This window comes from Tachyglossus aculeatus, chromosome 5, assembly GCF_015852505.1.
Source record: "Tachyglossus aculeatus isolate mTacAcu1 chromosome 5, mTacAcu1.pri, whole genome shotgun sequence".
NCBI lineage: Eukaryota > Metazoa > Chordata > Mammalia > Monotremata > Tachyglossidae > Tachyglossus > Tachyglossus aculeatus.
This window is the reverse complement of record NC_052070.1, coordinates 29,030,573-29,046,513: the sequence shown is the minus strand read 5'-3', so window position 1 is coordinate 29,046,513 and position 15,941 is coordinate 29,030,573. Positions and strand designations below refer to the sequence as shown.

The 15,941-nt window shown below is 41.5% G+C and overlaps 1 protein-coding gene and 1 non-coding gene across 2 annotated transcripts in view; both read right to left on the bottom strand.

The window, feature by feature from the left end:
* Nucleotides 1-15,941, bottom strand: part of CCDC102B (coiled-coil domain containing 102B) — a 567,334-nt gene that overhangs the window by 141,156 nt on the left and 410,237 nt on the right. Inside the window, exon 8 of the mRNA XM_038746894.1 lies at nt 8,878-8,981. Coding sequence (XP_038602822.1) covers nt 8,878-8,981 — 104 coding nt within the window. The remainder of the gene's footprint in view (nt 1-8,877; nt 8,982-15,941) is intronic.
* LOC119929335 lies at nt 5,498-5,635 on the bottom strand. The gene has a single exon (XR_005451464.1). It is a non-coding gene; the product is annotated as a small nucleolar RNA SNORA7 (small nucleolar RNA).

Sequence of the window (15,941 nt, the reverse complement as noted above, 5' to 3'; positions counted from 1 at the left end):
TGAGATAGGAGCAGCGAGAGGCTGGAGATGGAAAAGAGAGAACTGAAAAACAAGATGAGAGCAGGGGAAGGAGAATTAGTAGAGAAAATCCAATCAGTAATACATTAAATCAGGCAATGGGCATCTGAGCCACCTCCATTTTATAAACGTCCCTTGCAGAACAGAGGGCTGAGAGAGGCCAAGGTGAAATGGAGTCACTCCCAAGGTTATCTGCTCGGATAATAACTTTTCTCCTGATCCACTGGTCTACTTGGCGAGGCATGGATTGGAACTGGAACTAAGTGGGAGTATATGTGTTCCTTTGAAACGGGCACAGTTGAGGGCTTCATTCCATGCTAGGATTACGTTTGAGACCGTGGAAGTATCCCGAATCCAAAATACAGTTGTACCAAATTTACAAATGGAAGGGACCTTCCTTGCGATTGCTTTGTTGTTTTCCCAAAGATGGGATTACACAATCTTAAAATGGCTTTTGTGCATGGGCATTATGTTCCCTCAACACTATATTGAATCAAAGATTTAATTACATGTTTTGGTGGAATAATAACACCCCAGCCAGCTTTTTCACATTGATCCAATGCCAGTGGAATAATAGTCTTGCTGCACAAGTTTAGTTATCGTTCCTTGCCAAATTTCTCTTTCTGCCTTTCTCGGGATTGGCAGCTCTTACAAATGCATCACATTCTGTGCATTGACAGTCGGTAATGTTTTAAAGAGTAATTCAACTCTTCATAAAAGTGAGAACAAAGGAAATTATTTATAACTAAGCAGTTTTCCAAGTGAATACAGGAATACCAATTGTTAAAGATGTTCAAGGGGACGTATTGACTTAAATTGATCTTGCTTAAGTGTTCAGACTGATGAGGCCCTGTGAAAGGAAATCTGTAAACATCTGTAGAGAGCCCAGACCATTTGTAAACGTAATGTCTCTGCTATCGATTGTTGGTTTTGGCGTTCCAACAGAATGTGTAGAATTGAGAGGGAGTGTCTGGTTCTGAAAAAAATATTACATTGAAAAACCCCAACTATATATATATATATATATATATATATTGGCCAGTTTAGGATTTCTTTATGTAGATTCCTGCTTTGTTGCCCCTCTAGTGTTAAAGAATTAAAGTTTCTGATGATCCTATTGCCTGGGACTGTGCCTAACTAGAATGTGAGCCAGATGCCTACATTTCTCTTTCTTAAGAGAGGCTTGTATTTGCCAGTCTCATTTTTGTCTTGAAGTGTTTGATGGGGCGAGAGATTTTCAAGTTCTTAAATTACTCTCTGTAGTGGTCTGGGAGGCAGAAACAGTTCATGTAGTTTCCAGGAAAAAGGTAGTGTACCACTGAGAGAGGATGAGAGCTTTCACTAACTTGTCACTGCTCATTTAGCCTGGCAGACTGCTCTTTGAGCCCTTTAAGACAGGGTCATGGTGTGACATTACCAGGGGTTTTTTAGCCCTAATCCCTGTTGAAAGAGCCCACGGACACACTTTAGGAGCGTCTGGATAGTGGCTTGCTGCCTCTGAGCCCTAAAGCCCACCATCTCATCTGTTCTTCTACTGCTGGGTTTGGGGTGTCCTAGTCACTGCCCCCCAAGTCCCTGCACCCCAATTACTGCCTCCACTCTATGGATGGCCCAAGCGCATCCCCAAAGGAATAGAGGTCATCAGGAGCAAGCCTACCATTCCCCTCCCTGTGCTAGCTGCAGCAACCCCATGGACTAAGCATTCCTGCCCATGGCTCACCAGGACCATGTGCCTTCCTGGTATCCAGAGATTCCTGGCATCCTGGCATTAAGAAGAGCAGCGTGGCTCAGTGGAAAAAGCATGGGCTTGGGAGTCAGAAGGTCAATGGTTCCAATCTCGGCTCCTCCACTTGTCTGCTGTGTGGCCTTGCACAAGTAACTTCACTTCTCTGTGCCTCAGTTACCTCATCTGTAAAATAGGGATTGAGACTGTGAGTCCCATGTTGGACAGGGACTGTGTCCAACCCGATTTGCTTGTACCTTGCCCAGCGCTTAGTATTCAGTGCCTGGAAATAATAATAATAATAGTAATAATAATAATAATAATAATAATAATAATGGCATTAAGCGCTTACTGCATGCAAAGCACTGTTCTAAGCACTGGGGAGGTTACAAGGTGATCAGACTGTCCCTCGTGGGGCTCACAGTCTTAATCCTCATTTTACAGATGAGGTAACTGAGGCACAGAGAAGTTAAGTGACTTGCCCAAAGTCACACAGCTGACAATTGGCGATGCTGGGATTTGAACCCAAGACCTCTGACTCCAAAGCCCATGCTCTTTCCACTGAGCCACGCTGCTTCTCTACATAGTAAGCGCTTACAAATCATTATTATCCAGAGCTCTCCCCCAGCTCTGTCACAAGCAAACACCAGGATATGAGACATGAGCAGTACAATGTTCTTAACAGAGTAACAATCAAAATGAATGTGGTTGAAAATGATTTTCCCTGCATCTACTATTTCCCCCACTAGGACCCTCTGTATTTCCCTAGAGGTATTCTGGGGCCCAGATTTTTCTCACACCCAAGACTGGAGTTTCACTTCTCCAGAGTCCTCTCTACGGGACTCAGAACCTCCAGAGATCCTCCTGTGTCCTGTGTCCATTCAGGAGCCACAGCGCAAGCTTTCCCAGTGTTCTGCTCTCCCAGATATTCAGCTCACTGCCCCTCAAGATGGCTAAGGGCCTCCTTCTTCCCCCATACTGGACCACCGCTACTTCTTCCCCCCTCCCTCCTTCTGTTTGGTTCAGTTTACACTTCAGGGAGGGGCACTATAGAGTGACTCTTCTGGCTTCCTCCTCCCTCTCCAAGCTTGAGGGTCATTGGAACTGATTGTCACACATGGTAACACCTCCTTCCTTCCATCAAGCCTGTACTATTGGCTTGGTTCATCCCTCAACTGGAACACACTGCCTCAGAAGAGAGATTTCCATTTCAGAAGATAAAGCTCAATCAGAGCAAAGAGCTTAGTTTCTGCTGGCTTGACAGTGTCTCCAATAGGGCAATAACTGGGTAACATAAGATAAAAAACCTGCTGCACCTTCCACAACCTGGAAAATGGAGCAAGATTTTCATTCCTTCTACTGAAGCAAATTGGCTGATTCAGCCAGGTCTGTAACGCAACTAAAATAAAGTCATTTTGGGGGCCTGTCTTGACAGGGTCCTGGGAAGATGTGAGGACCAGTCAGTCAGTCAGTCAATCAACTGTATTTATTGAGATCTTACTGTGAAGAGCACGGTACTAAGCATTTGGGAAAGTACACTACAAGATAACAGACACATGCCCTGCCCACAGTGAGCTTCCAGAGCCCTGGGTCTGAGTATAAATCCACCTGCAAGGTTGGCCAGCATGTTCTGACAACCCCGCTACTCTCAGCAACACTCTCAGGGATATTGCACAGTTGGAGTTGCCCAATATATTTGAGCAAAATTGGATAATAATCTGGTCTAATGTATATTGTTCCCAATTCAGGCCACTGGTACACTGCATCTTAACTTATAAAGTTATATTTCTCTTTGGAGAAGTCTGTTTATTCTTGGGAAATTTTGAAAATCAATGGCCTAAGAAAACTTATTTCTGCAAGTAGAGCTCCTTCCCAGCTATAATCCATAATTTCTAACCTCTTGTTTGTTTCTGAATGGCTGATGAATTGCAGAAAAATGATATCTTAGGTAGACAACAGGACTTAAAACAAATACTCTCTTTCCAGCAATATAGATTCATCTTCTCTGCATTTCCATGTAACCACAGGTTTAAATTATCTCCTGCATTGGTATTAAATCCTGCATTGTTAATTGCCTGTCTCTACATGTAAATTACAACCAGAGTTGTTGATAGTTTATTTTCATCAATTCATGAAAGAACGGTCCACAGTGCAGTAGATCATAAGGATTATATTTCCCAAAATGAACAACACTCCCTGAAAACCCAAACTCTAAAAGAGAATAATTAACAAAGGAGAATTTCTTTGTTGTATCAATGTATGGCTAATTATGTCTGTTCAAGAAGTGACGGAAAAAAGAAAGAAACGATAGAGGTCTTGTACTTCCTACTGATAGTCATAAAGCACATTGTCAGTGCTAGAGGAGAAAGGCATCTGTTGATTTAACTGTTTAATTAAGCTTCAGTTAGTCTTGGCAGTCACATGTTTTTCTCTTTTCATGTTCAGATTCAAGCTCTATCTATTCATCACTGTCGAGTTGGTGGCTCTGTTATTCATTTCTATAATCTGGCACTTTGTGGGAAGATTCAGATTTTGAAAGCCTAGATCACTCAATCATCAGTCAAACAATCAATCAATCAATCACATTTATTGAGTGCCTACTGTGTGCAGAGTACTGTATTAAGCACTTGGGAGAGTAAAATACATTGTACTTGGGAGAGTATATTACAGAGAACCAGCATTGGAATAGTGGATATAGCATGGGCCTGGGAGTTAGAAGGTCATGGGTTCTAATCCTGACACCGTCACTTGTCTGCTGTGTGACTCTGGGCAAATTACTTCATTTCTCTGTGCCTCAGTTCCCTCACCTGTAAAATGGAGATTAAAACTGTGAGCTCCACTTGGGGCAGGGGCTGAGTCCAACTTGATTTGCTTGTATCCACTCCAGCTCTTAGTACACTGCATGGCATATAGTAAGCACTTAACAAATACCATTATTATTATTATAACAGAGTATGTAGAAATGCTCTCTGCCCACAGGGAATTTACAACATAGAGAGGGAGACAGAGATTAAAATGAATGATGGATATGTGCTTAAGTGCTGTGGGGTTAAGGGTAGGGTGAATAAAGTTCACAAATCCAAGTGACAGGGCAGTGCATAAAGGAAAGGGAGAAGAGGAAATGAAGGCTTAGTTTGGAAAGATCTCTTGGAGGTGGTGTGATTCTAATCAGGCATTACAGGACCTCGAAAGAGTCTTGAAGAGTCTCCCCCTCGTCCCCCTCTCCATTGCCCCCATCTTACCTCCTTCCCTTTCTCCACAGGACCTGTATATATGTATATATGTTTGTACATATTTATTACTCTATTTATTTATTTATTTTACTTGTACATATCTATTCTATTTATTTTATTTTGTTAGTATGTTTGGTTTTGTTCTCTGTCTCCCCCTTTTAGACTGTGAGCCCACTGTTGGGTAGGGACTGTCTCTATATGTTGTCAATTTGTACTTCCCAAGCGCTTAGTACAGTGCTCTGCACATAGTAAGAGCTCAATAAATACGATTGATTGATTGATTGTATGAGTCCTTTCCCATCTGTCTTGTCTTACGCCGTCATTTCCGACTCGGAGCGACGCCACGGGCACATCTCTCCCAGATTGCCCAATTCCATCTGCAATCGTTCTAGTAGTCTATCCATAGAATTTTGTAGGTAAAAATACAGAAATGGCTTACCGTTGTCACCTTCCACACAGTAAACTCTAGTCAATACCCTCAACTCTCTCCCATGCTGCTGCTACCCAGCATGGGTGAGTTTTGACTTGTAGCAGATTGCTTTCCACTCACTAGACACTGCCAAGCTAGAAGTGGAATGGGTAGGCCTCTGCTTGACTCTCCCTCCTGTAGCCTAGACTGGTAGAGTACTGGAAACTCTCCAGGTGTGACCCCTGAGAGGGGAATCCATCTGTGCCCTCCCAAAGTGACCAGCTGTCACAAGGCTGAAACATCCAATTCCACCTTGATTATTGTATCAGCTTCCTTGGTGGCCTCCTGACTTCTGCCTCTCCCTACTCCAGTCCATACTCCATTCTGCTGCCTGAATCATTTTCCTTTAAAAGTGTTCAGACCATGTTTCTCTACTCCTCAAGAAACTCCCATGGTTTTCCATCCACTTCTGCATCAAACAAAAATTCTTCACCATTGGCTTTAGAGCCCTCAATCACCTTGCCGTCTCCTACCTCACCTTGCTACTCTCCTGCTACAACCTATCCAGCACACTTCATTCCTCTAATCCTAAATCTTTTCACTGTACCTCTATCTCGTCTATCTACTGCCAGCCACTCGTCCACACCCTACCTCTGGCCTGGAATGCCCTCCCTGCTCATATCAGAAAGATAATTGCTCTCCCCCACTTCAAAACCTTATTGAAAGGCATCTCCTCCAAGCCTTCACTGACTAAACCCTCTTCACCTCTTCTCCATTCCCTTCTGTACCACTCTTATTTTCTCCTTCAGTGATCTTCCAGCCCATTCCCACAGCAAATATGCATATATCTGTATATACCTGTAATTAATTTTTTATCTATATATTTATTTATTTAATCTATTTATTCATTTATTTATATTAACGTCTGTCTCCCCCTTTAGACTGTGAGCTCACTGTGGGCAGGAATATGTCTGTTGTTATACTGTACTCTCTCAAGTGTTTAGAATAGTGCTTTGCATACAGTAAGTGCTCAATAAATATGATTGAATGAATGAATGAATGAAACTACAAACCATTCACAGCATTAAGTATGATACAGATTTTCAGGAGGTTTATGAAATATAATGGCAGATTCATTTTCAATGGCATTGACTGAAGGCATCCTCTTTCAGTTCAACAGGCTTTCGGGGGCAAAGCAGATATCACCCCTACCTTGGGGCAGCTATCTGAATGGCAGAAAACTTACTTCATTATAGTATTTATTATTACTGTATCTTCTTTAGCACTTAGAAGAGTGCTTGACACATAGTAAGTGCTGAAACAATACTATCATCATTATTATTAATAATAATACTAATAGCATTTACTTTCCTGCCCCCACCCCGAGCCTCTTCCCTATTTCCAGGAGAGATATGCATTCTCTATCCTTTCTCCTTTACATTTCCCAGGCACCTTTCTTTCTCAGATGTATGGTATCACCAAGCAACAGGTTCTTTTAGCCCTCAAATAATAATTTCCAGGACTTGTAAACATTGACATTTGTAATACTTCACAGTTCAGAACTAATACTTTGCAGCAACCAATTTGCTAAACAAATGCACTGCTTGTTTTAAAATGGAAACTAAGGCTGATCTTTTGCTGTTTACCTTATGTAAATATTGAATATACTACCTGTAAACCCACCTGTCATTTTTTTTTTAGGTTAGGCTCATACAAGTACATTTTCAATATTCTATTCAGGGCCTTTTCTATTAAGAAAGTTATCTGTCCTGATAGATGTTGCATTTGGTCTATGTTTTAGGTCTACTGTTTCTTTCCTCCACCTCCAAAAAGAGGCTGGTGAATCAGGGTTAGGGTAAGCGAGTGCTCATTTCAGGGACAGAAAAACTAAAAAGCCCATTCCATTCCTGGTATCTTCTGATCCAGTTCAAAGTTCCCAGCCTACACTGTTCTCCAAGGGCTGTTTTGTAGGCCCCATGAGACTTGCCTCCACTACCTCCCAAATGCTGTTGGGATTTTGGATGCTACAAGCTGTATATATTTATCTGTGCATACTCCTGCCTTTCAGCATTTTTGTACCTGTACAGCAATGTTGCACATTCTATCAGGAAATTATGGTACCTGTCTTCCTTTCCCTCCTCCCTGCTTTCAAGATACCACCTTCCCTGCCACTCCGATCCTAAGTGACACCTTAATAGGACGTCATTCTGGTCATCGGTTGGAATGTCAAAAAAACATGATTGCTCTTCCTGATTTGGGATATCTGGGCACAGTTTTTGAATCACAATTCACAGGACTTCTGCTGTCCTGCCCCTTTTTTGCACTTAGGAAATATGCTGTGGGTTACGGAGTTTCTGTTCCTTGCTGGTCCCTCATGCTTCCTGATTTTTCAATATGAACTGGGAAGAGAACAGAAGCACACCGCAGTGGAAACCTGCTCTACTAAGGAATACGGTAGATGTTCCTCAGGATAAACACTAGAAAAATCCTTTCAAGCGATAGCCGCATCAACTAAAAGCTGATGAAACATACACAACCCTAATTCCTACATTCTGAAATTCAGTCCCACACTCATATTCTTCTATTTATCCTGTAAAGTATTTTTTTGCTGTCATATAGCTACCTTAGTGTTCAGTAATAAACCTAATGACCCATGAACACAATCAGATGCCACGTTCAGCTTTCACTTATGTTCATTCATTCAATCGTATTTATTGAGTGCTTACTGTGTGCAGAGCACTGTACTAAGCACTTGGGAAGTACAAATAGGTAACATATATGTTGCTTATCATTTAACACTTGAACGTATCCAACATGCTTTCATATTACTTGTCTCATGCTATTCTCACAACATCCTTGTGAGATAGGGTGAGGCAGGTATTATGATCCCCATTTTACAGATGAGGAAACTGAGACCCAGAGAGGGCTCTTTCCACGAGTCCCTGCTGCCTCCAAATCATATCTCTGTAGAATTCTGGGAATTATAGTTTATCAAGCATATTTTCAGAAACAGATTTCCATATTGTCACTATCCGTTTTTGGTCCACCTTGCCCTAACTCTAATCTGCGAATATTTTTTATTGAAGAAAATTCTATTTGAAAAATAGTAGTAGAAAAAAATTCAAGAGTAACATCCAATTGATCAGAACATAATAATCATAACAATAATGGCATTTATTAAGTGCTTACTATGTGCAAAACACTGTTCTAAGCACTGGGGAGGTTATAAGGTGATCAGGTCATCCCACAGGGGGCTTAATCCCCATTTTATAGATGAGGTAACTGAGGCACAGAGAAGTTAAGTGACTCATCCAAAGTCACACAGTTGACAATTGGCAGAGCCGGGATTTGAACCCATGACCTCTGACTCCAAAGCCCATGCTCTTTCTACTGAGCCATGCTGCTTCTCTAACATGAAAGCTAGGTAAGTTGAGGAAAAAACAGTGTTTCATAATATTCCATTCAACCCTCCAATTTTGAAGTGCTCTTCTTACCTGTTCTGCAGATGCGTGACCTGAATCTGTAGGTTATCATTCAGTTCTATCTGTTCATCAAGGGATCTCTGCAGTTTGCGAACTTGATTTAGTGAGTCATCCAGCTGAAAGCAAGACAGTAGATGTTTTTGTTTCAAATGTTAATGTGATCATAGTACCATCAAAAAGTCACCAAGACAAATGTAATGTTAATATTGGCAAAATGTACATTGTTTTAGAGAGTCTCAGGCTTTGGATGGGAATATTAGGAGAGAGGTGGTATAGATTAACGCCCTAGGGTTGGAAGAAGCTGTGTTTTTCATTGGTCCATTGTCCTAATGTGACAAGCCTTTTTCAAATAGTTACTCAAGCAATTTAGCAGCCTTGCCTTTATAGAGAAAGCTCCAGGTACATTAGATTGAAAAGTGATTTTGATATAGAATCAGCTGCTTCCCCTCTGCCTTCAAACATGTTAAGTTTTCTCCCCTTCTCTCATTCCACTGAGGCAGCTCTCTCTAAGCATACATTACCTCCTCCTTGTCAAATCTAATGAGTTCTACTTTATTCTAATCATCCTTGAATTGTTGGAAACCTTGACATTGTTGATCATCCTCTTCCCCTGGAAGCACTATGTAGACTTGATTTCACTGGCCCCTGTTTCCTCTCCTACTAGTCTACAACAGTTTGTTCTCTGTACTGTGCTTGCCAAACAGTAGGTACCTAATACAATGATTTTCACATAGGTAGCTCTCAAATAATTCTTCTGATACCAATAATGATTCAGAAACAGACCTGAGCACTAATGTCATAATATACTGAGTACTCAGTCAATCAATCAATCAAATGTATTTAGCCTTTATTATTTATTATGGTCTTATATATTACTACTGTCATTACATTGTAATATATAATACTTACTATTACATATTTATTTTTTACAGACTCTAGGCTGTTAGCTCATTTTTAGCAGGGACTGTGTCTTTATAACATTAGTGCTCTCCTAAGAGCTTAGTACAGTGCTCTGCACACAGTAAGCGATCAGTAAATACAACTGAATTTACTGAACATTTACTATGTGCAGAGTACTGTATTAAGTGCTTGGGAAAGTACAGTACAGCAGAGTTGGTAGACTGATTCCCTCCCCACAACAAGCTTACAGTCTAGAGGGGGAGTCAGACAATAATATAAACACATAAATTATGGATATGTATGTAAGTGATGTGGGGCTGAGGGAGGGGTGAATAAAGGATACAAATCCAAGTTTAAAGGTGAAATGGAAGGGAGTGGAAGAGGAATTGAGGCCTTAGTGAGGGAAGGCCTCTTGAATGAGATGTCCTCAAGAAGGCTTTGAAGGAGGGGAGAGTGATCATCTGTCAGAGGCAGGATGTGGGCAAGGCGTCAGCAGTGAGGTAAAGTCGAGGTACAGTGGCATTAGAGGAGTGAAGAACACAGGCTGGGTTGTAATAGGAAATCAGGGAGGTAAGGTAGGGGGAACGAGTTGATTGAGAGCCTTAAAGACTATGGTAAGGGATTTCTGTTCGATGCGGAGGTAGATGAGCAACCATTGGAGGTTCTTGAGGAGTAGGGAAATATAGACTGAACAGTGTTCTAGAAAAGTGAGCCGGGCAGCAGACTGACTGTGAGCCCACTGTTGGGTAGGGACTGTCTCTATATGTTGCAAACTTGTACTTCCCAAGGGCTTAGTACAGTGCTCTGCACACAGTAAGTGCTCAATAAATATGATTGATGATGATGAAGTATGGACTGGAGAGACAGGAGGCAGGAGTGTTCTTTAGCCATTGGCCTGCTGTTTCAATCAATTATTAGATACTTATGCTTTCATTTCCTTGTTAATAAAATGAGGATGAATTACCTCATAGAACTGTGGGTTAGGTAACCAACTCAGTCTTGTGTGATCTTTTCTAAATACATATTCAAAAGCCTATCCACAGCATTGATTGTATCCTCTATGCCCTCAATTTAATTTAAAAATGGACTGTACAGATGTTGCTGTGTAAACAAAAATATCTCGTTCTGAGGAAGCCAGGAAGAGTAGGTGGGGAAGACAGATTACCTGGAGTTACTGAGACTCTGCCTTTAGGCTGTTTCCATAGATTCCACTAACCGTAAGCTCTTTAAAGACATGGCTCTTGTCTATCAACTGCATTGTATTTTTCCAAAAACTTAGTACAGTGCTCTGTACACACAAGTGTTCAATAATTACCATTTAACGAATTAGTGGCATTTATTTAGCACTTTCTGTATGCAAAGCACTGTACCTTGAGAAAGTACAGTACCATTAATCGACTGATCGACTGACTGATTTTCAGGAAGGGGTACCGCGCTTCTTCAGCTCCCTCAGGTAGGGGCTTCTTCTCCCTCCTTCTAAGTGTGGGAGCTAATTAGACAGACCCAAGCCCAGAACCTACCCAACCTCGACTCTACTTTTAGGAACCTGGCCTGATATCATTCAATTGAGGGATCATTCATTCATTCATTCATTCAATCGTATTTATTGAGCGCTTACTGTGTGCAGAGCACTGCACTAAGTGCTTGGGAAGTACAAGTTGGCAAAATATAGAGACCCAACAACGGGCTCACAGTCTAGAAGGGGGAGACAGACCACAAAACAATACAAGTGGACAGGTGTCAAGTCATCAGAATAAATAGAAGTAAAGCTAGATGCACATCATTAACAGAATGAATAGAATAGTAAATATGTACAAGTAAAATGATCAAGGAGATCACTGGAGAGCTCTCAAATGCAGCCTTAACCCAGATGCTTTTAATAACAGGCCCATTCCGTATCAGAATGCAACATGATCATGCTCCCTGAGGGCATGAAATTGATGCCTTTTTTGGCAGTGTTTGGAGTCAAACCAATCAAATGGAAGGATTATAATAATAATAATAATGACATTTGTTAAGTGCTTACTGTGTGAAAAACACTGTTCTAAGCGCTGCGGGGGTAACAAGGTGATCAGGTTGTCCCATGTGGGGTTCACAGCCTTAATCCCCACTTTACAGATGAGGTAATTGAGGCACAGATAATATAAGTGGAGAACGTAGAGGGGTCCGGTAGTTGGGGAAGGAGATCCTTGGTCATCTTGGAGGAGCTAGGTTGTGAGCCATATGCCTGGAAGGGCAGCACACAGGGAAGGCATATACTTTGACTCTGGATGGGCATGGGGAACAGGGAGAGGATTGAGGGTAACCCTGGAGGTTAGGACTCTTAGAGAAGCAAGCCTCTGTCCCTGAAAGGGCGAAAGGACACTGAAAAAGCTTAGTATCCATAGGACTCTGAAAGAGTGTAAATGGAACCTGGGAAACCCTGATAGAACAATAATAATGATGGTATTTGTTAAGCACTTACTTTGTGCCAAGCACTGTTCTAAGTGCTGGAAGGAAAAGAACAAGCGGAATGTGTTCCTGGAATACTTTCAGGAAAGTACAGTGTCCTGGAGGGAAAAGTGTTAGATCCATAGAAAGGTATCTTGAATGAAAATTTTCTGTTATCAAGGTAAGAACAATATTAAATATTATTAAGATAGCTGATCTTGGTGTCTGCTTTGCAAAAGGGGCTGAAGGAGAAGGGTACCGGGAAGACAAATGGACTGGGAAGTGACGGGGCATGGCACAATGGATAGAGGCCAGGCCTGAGAGTCAGAAGATCATGGGTTCTAATCCTGACTCTGCCACTAGTCTGCTGTGTGACCTTGGGCAAATCATTTCATTTCTCTGGGCCACACAGGCACATCTTAGGTAAAAAAAAACTACCACATGGTACACCTATCCTGGAAATATAACCCATATTGTTGGGCAAGTTAAGTGGCTTGCCCAAGGTCACAAAGAAGACCCTAAACTTTGCCCTTTCTTCTTCATCCAAACTGCTACCATGTTAACCCAAGCACTTATCCTATCCCGCTTTGATTACTGCATCAGCCTCCTTGCTGACCTCCCAGCCTCCTTTCTCTCCCCACTTCAGATCATACTTCACTCTGCTGCCCAGATCATTTTTTGACCAAACCATTCAATCCATGTTTCCCAACTCAAGAATTTTCTGTGGTTTTCCATGCTCCTCTGCATCAAACAGAATCTCCTTAATATTGGCTTTAAAGCAGTCAATCACTTTGCCCCTCCCCCACCCCCTTGCCACCTTACCTCCCTGATTTCCTACTGCAACCCAGTCCACACGCTTTGCTCTTTTAATGCCAACCTACTCTTTGTTCCACAATTTCATTTATCTCATCACAAACCCCTTGCCCACCTCCTATCTCCGGGCTGGAACGCGCTCCCACTTCAGATCCGACAGATGATCACTCTTCTCACCTTCTATCTCCTCCAAGAGGCCTTTCCCGACTAAGTCCCCATTTCCTTTTCTCCCATTCCCTTCTGTGCCACCCTTGCGCTTGGATTTGCATCATTAATTAATTAATTGTGTCCTCCTCTAGACTGTAAGCTCCTTTTTTATGGCATCTGTTAAGCACTTACTGTATGCTAGGCACTGTACTAAATGCCAGGGTAGATGCAATCTAATCAAGTTGAACTGAGGCTAACAGTCTTAATCCCCATTTTACAGATGAGGTAACTGAGGTACAGAGAAGTTAAGTGACTTTCCCAAGATCACAGAGCAGGCAAGTGGCAAAGATGAGATTAGAACATTGGTCCCTCTGGCTCTCAGGCCCAGGCTCTATCCACTAGGCCAAGTTGCTTTGTATGCCCACATTCCCTTGTGGACAGGGAACGTGTCTACCAACTCTGTTATGCTGTACTCCCCGCAATTAATATAGTTCTCTTCACGCAGTAAGAGCTCAATAAATACGTTCAATTCATCGATTATCAGGTCAAATACAGTCCCTGCCTCACATGGATCTCACTGTCTAAAAAGGAAAGGGAGGAAGTATTTAATCCCCATTTTACGTATGAGGAAATGGAGGCACCAAGAAGTTATGTAACTGGCTCAATATCTCACAGCAGGCAAGTGACAGAGCCAGGATTAATCTCCGAGGCTCATGTTCTTTCCACTAGGCCAAAAAGCTCGGCTATTTCTGTAGTCTCCTGTAAAGACAATAATCATCTTACAACCCCATTCATCTCTATAGTGATGCTGTGCTTTGAATCATTTTAATACAGATCAAACAACAGTTTAGTCATGTTTATTATTGCAGTATGCCGCACATTCAGGATGTCTATGTTATTTTAACAGGGCTTTGGGAAAAATCCCAATTTAAAATAAGGCAAAGTATAGCCCGCAATACAACTATTCACTATGTAACTACATTCTTAAGGAATGTACTGTGGATGTGTCACATGAGGTATGCTGGTGTATGCGCGCGTGTGTGTGTGCGTGCTCACATAAAATGAGCACGTATTTCCAATCTCTAAAATACAAAGTCTTATTAAAACATGATTTCAGGGGCAACTGTAAACAAGTAGAAAGAGGAGAGATTATGCAATTCGATATATTTCTGCAGCATGGACTAGCCAGTCTTTCTTTAACGAAGGATTGTCCATTTATTCACTGCTTTATCTTGCTGTCTAGCAGCATCTGTGCCAATGGATACTGGGTAGAAATCAGACCAATTATCGATAATGAATATAATGCTCTCTTCCACTGTAACTACTAGAAAGAGCAGACTTTTCAAGACCCCAAACAGGAGGTTTCCAGGAAAAGTAAGTTCAGTCAAGAACATCATTTAGAAGACTTTCTAATTTCCATCTACATGGTATTTCCATGATGAGATGGCTGCCCCATTGCCTCCTTTGGCTTCAATAATTTGAAACCAACTATGAGAAATCTACGGGCTGCTGAACACATGATTTTATGCATGAGGAGATGAATGGTAGAGTATTATTTTGCCATAAACTCCTTCCAGCTCTGAAATCTCCTTATGGGAAACTATTGCCCAGCCCATTATAAAATGCTATTAAAATAGTCAAATGTACTATGAAATTGAAGCAGTTTTAAAATATTTACGTTTTCAATACATTGTTTTCTAACACCTTTACAATGATTATAAACCTTCAGCACTTTCTAAATCAACAGAAGACTTTAGCATGTGCTATTCAAGGATAAAGATAAAATCGAAAGCCTGATCACAGTCTGTTTCACTACTTTAGCATAATCTAGGGCAAATTTCTAATCAACCAATCAAACAATGGTCTTTATTAAGCACTTTCTGTGTGCAGAGGACTGCACTAAGCACTTGGGAAAGTATAACGTAATAGAGTTGGTAGACATGATCCCTGCTCACTAGGAGCTTACAATCTTTTCAGTTTATGTTCAGTTCAGGAGAACTGAAGTTGAAGTTAAATGTTGACTTCACCTTGACTCATGAATTTATTAAAATGGAACAGTAATTGGAAATTTAATTTTAACCCGCAAGAAACACATAGGCCTTTTCTATGAGTAAATGTTATCATATTGTACAATAAAGACAAATAATATTCATTTCAATGAGAACAATGGGCCAAATTTTCCTAAGAACTCAATGCTGGCTGCTGATTGCACATTACGGGCTAAGGGAGGGTCATTCTGGAGAAGAGAAGAGGGCGAATCCGTTACAAGCCACATTCTCTGTTTCATCTTTCCTCAATTAACACACAACAGATGTCTGCTTTCAGGATTAAGCAGTGAGAAAACTCATCAAGAGGTTTCTTGGTCGAGAGCACTGGACTGCAGGATTATTTTCCCTGGGATATTTGGCTGAGGTTCAGCCTCAGGACACCGGGAAGAGGATGTTAGATTTCTGGTTTTGCCCAGATTAAAAGAGGAACAGCCTGGTCTAGTGGAAAAAGCTTGGGCCTGGGAGTCGGAGGATATCATGCCCTAGTGGATACAGCACGGTGCCTCAGTTCCCTTTTCTGCTAAATGGGGATTCAATACCTGGTCTCCCTCCTACTTTAGACTGTGAGCCCCATGTAGGACCTGATCATCTTCTATCTACCCCAACTCTTAGTACAGGGCTTGGCACAGAGTAAGTGCTTAAATATACCATTACAATGACCACCATTATTATTAATGAGAATTATAATAAAATCCATCTGAATCCTCTGATTCATATAACCAGCATGGAAGCAGCATG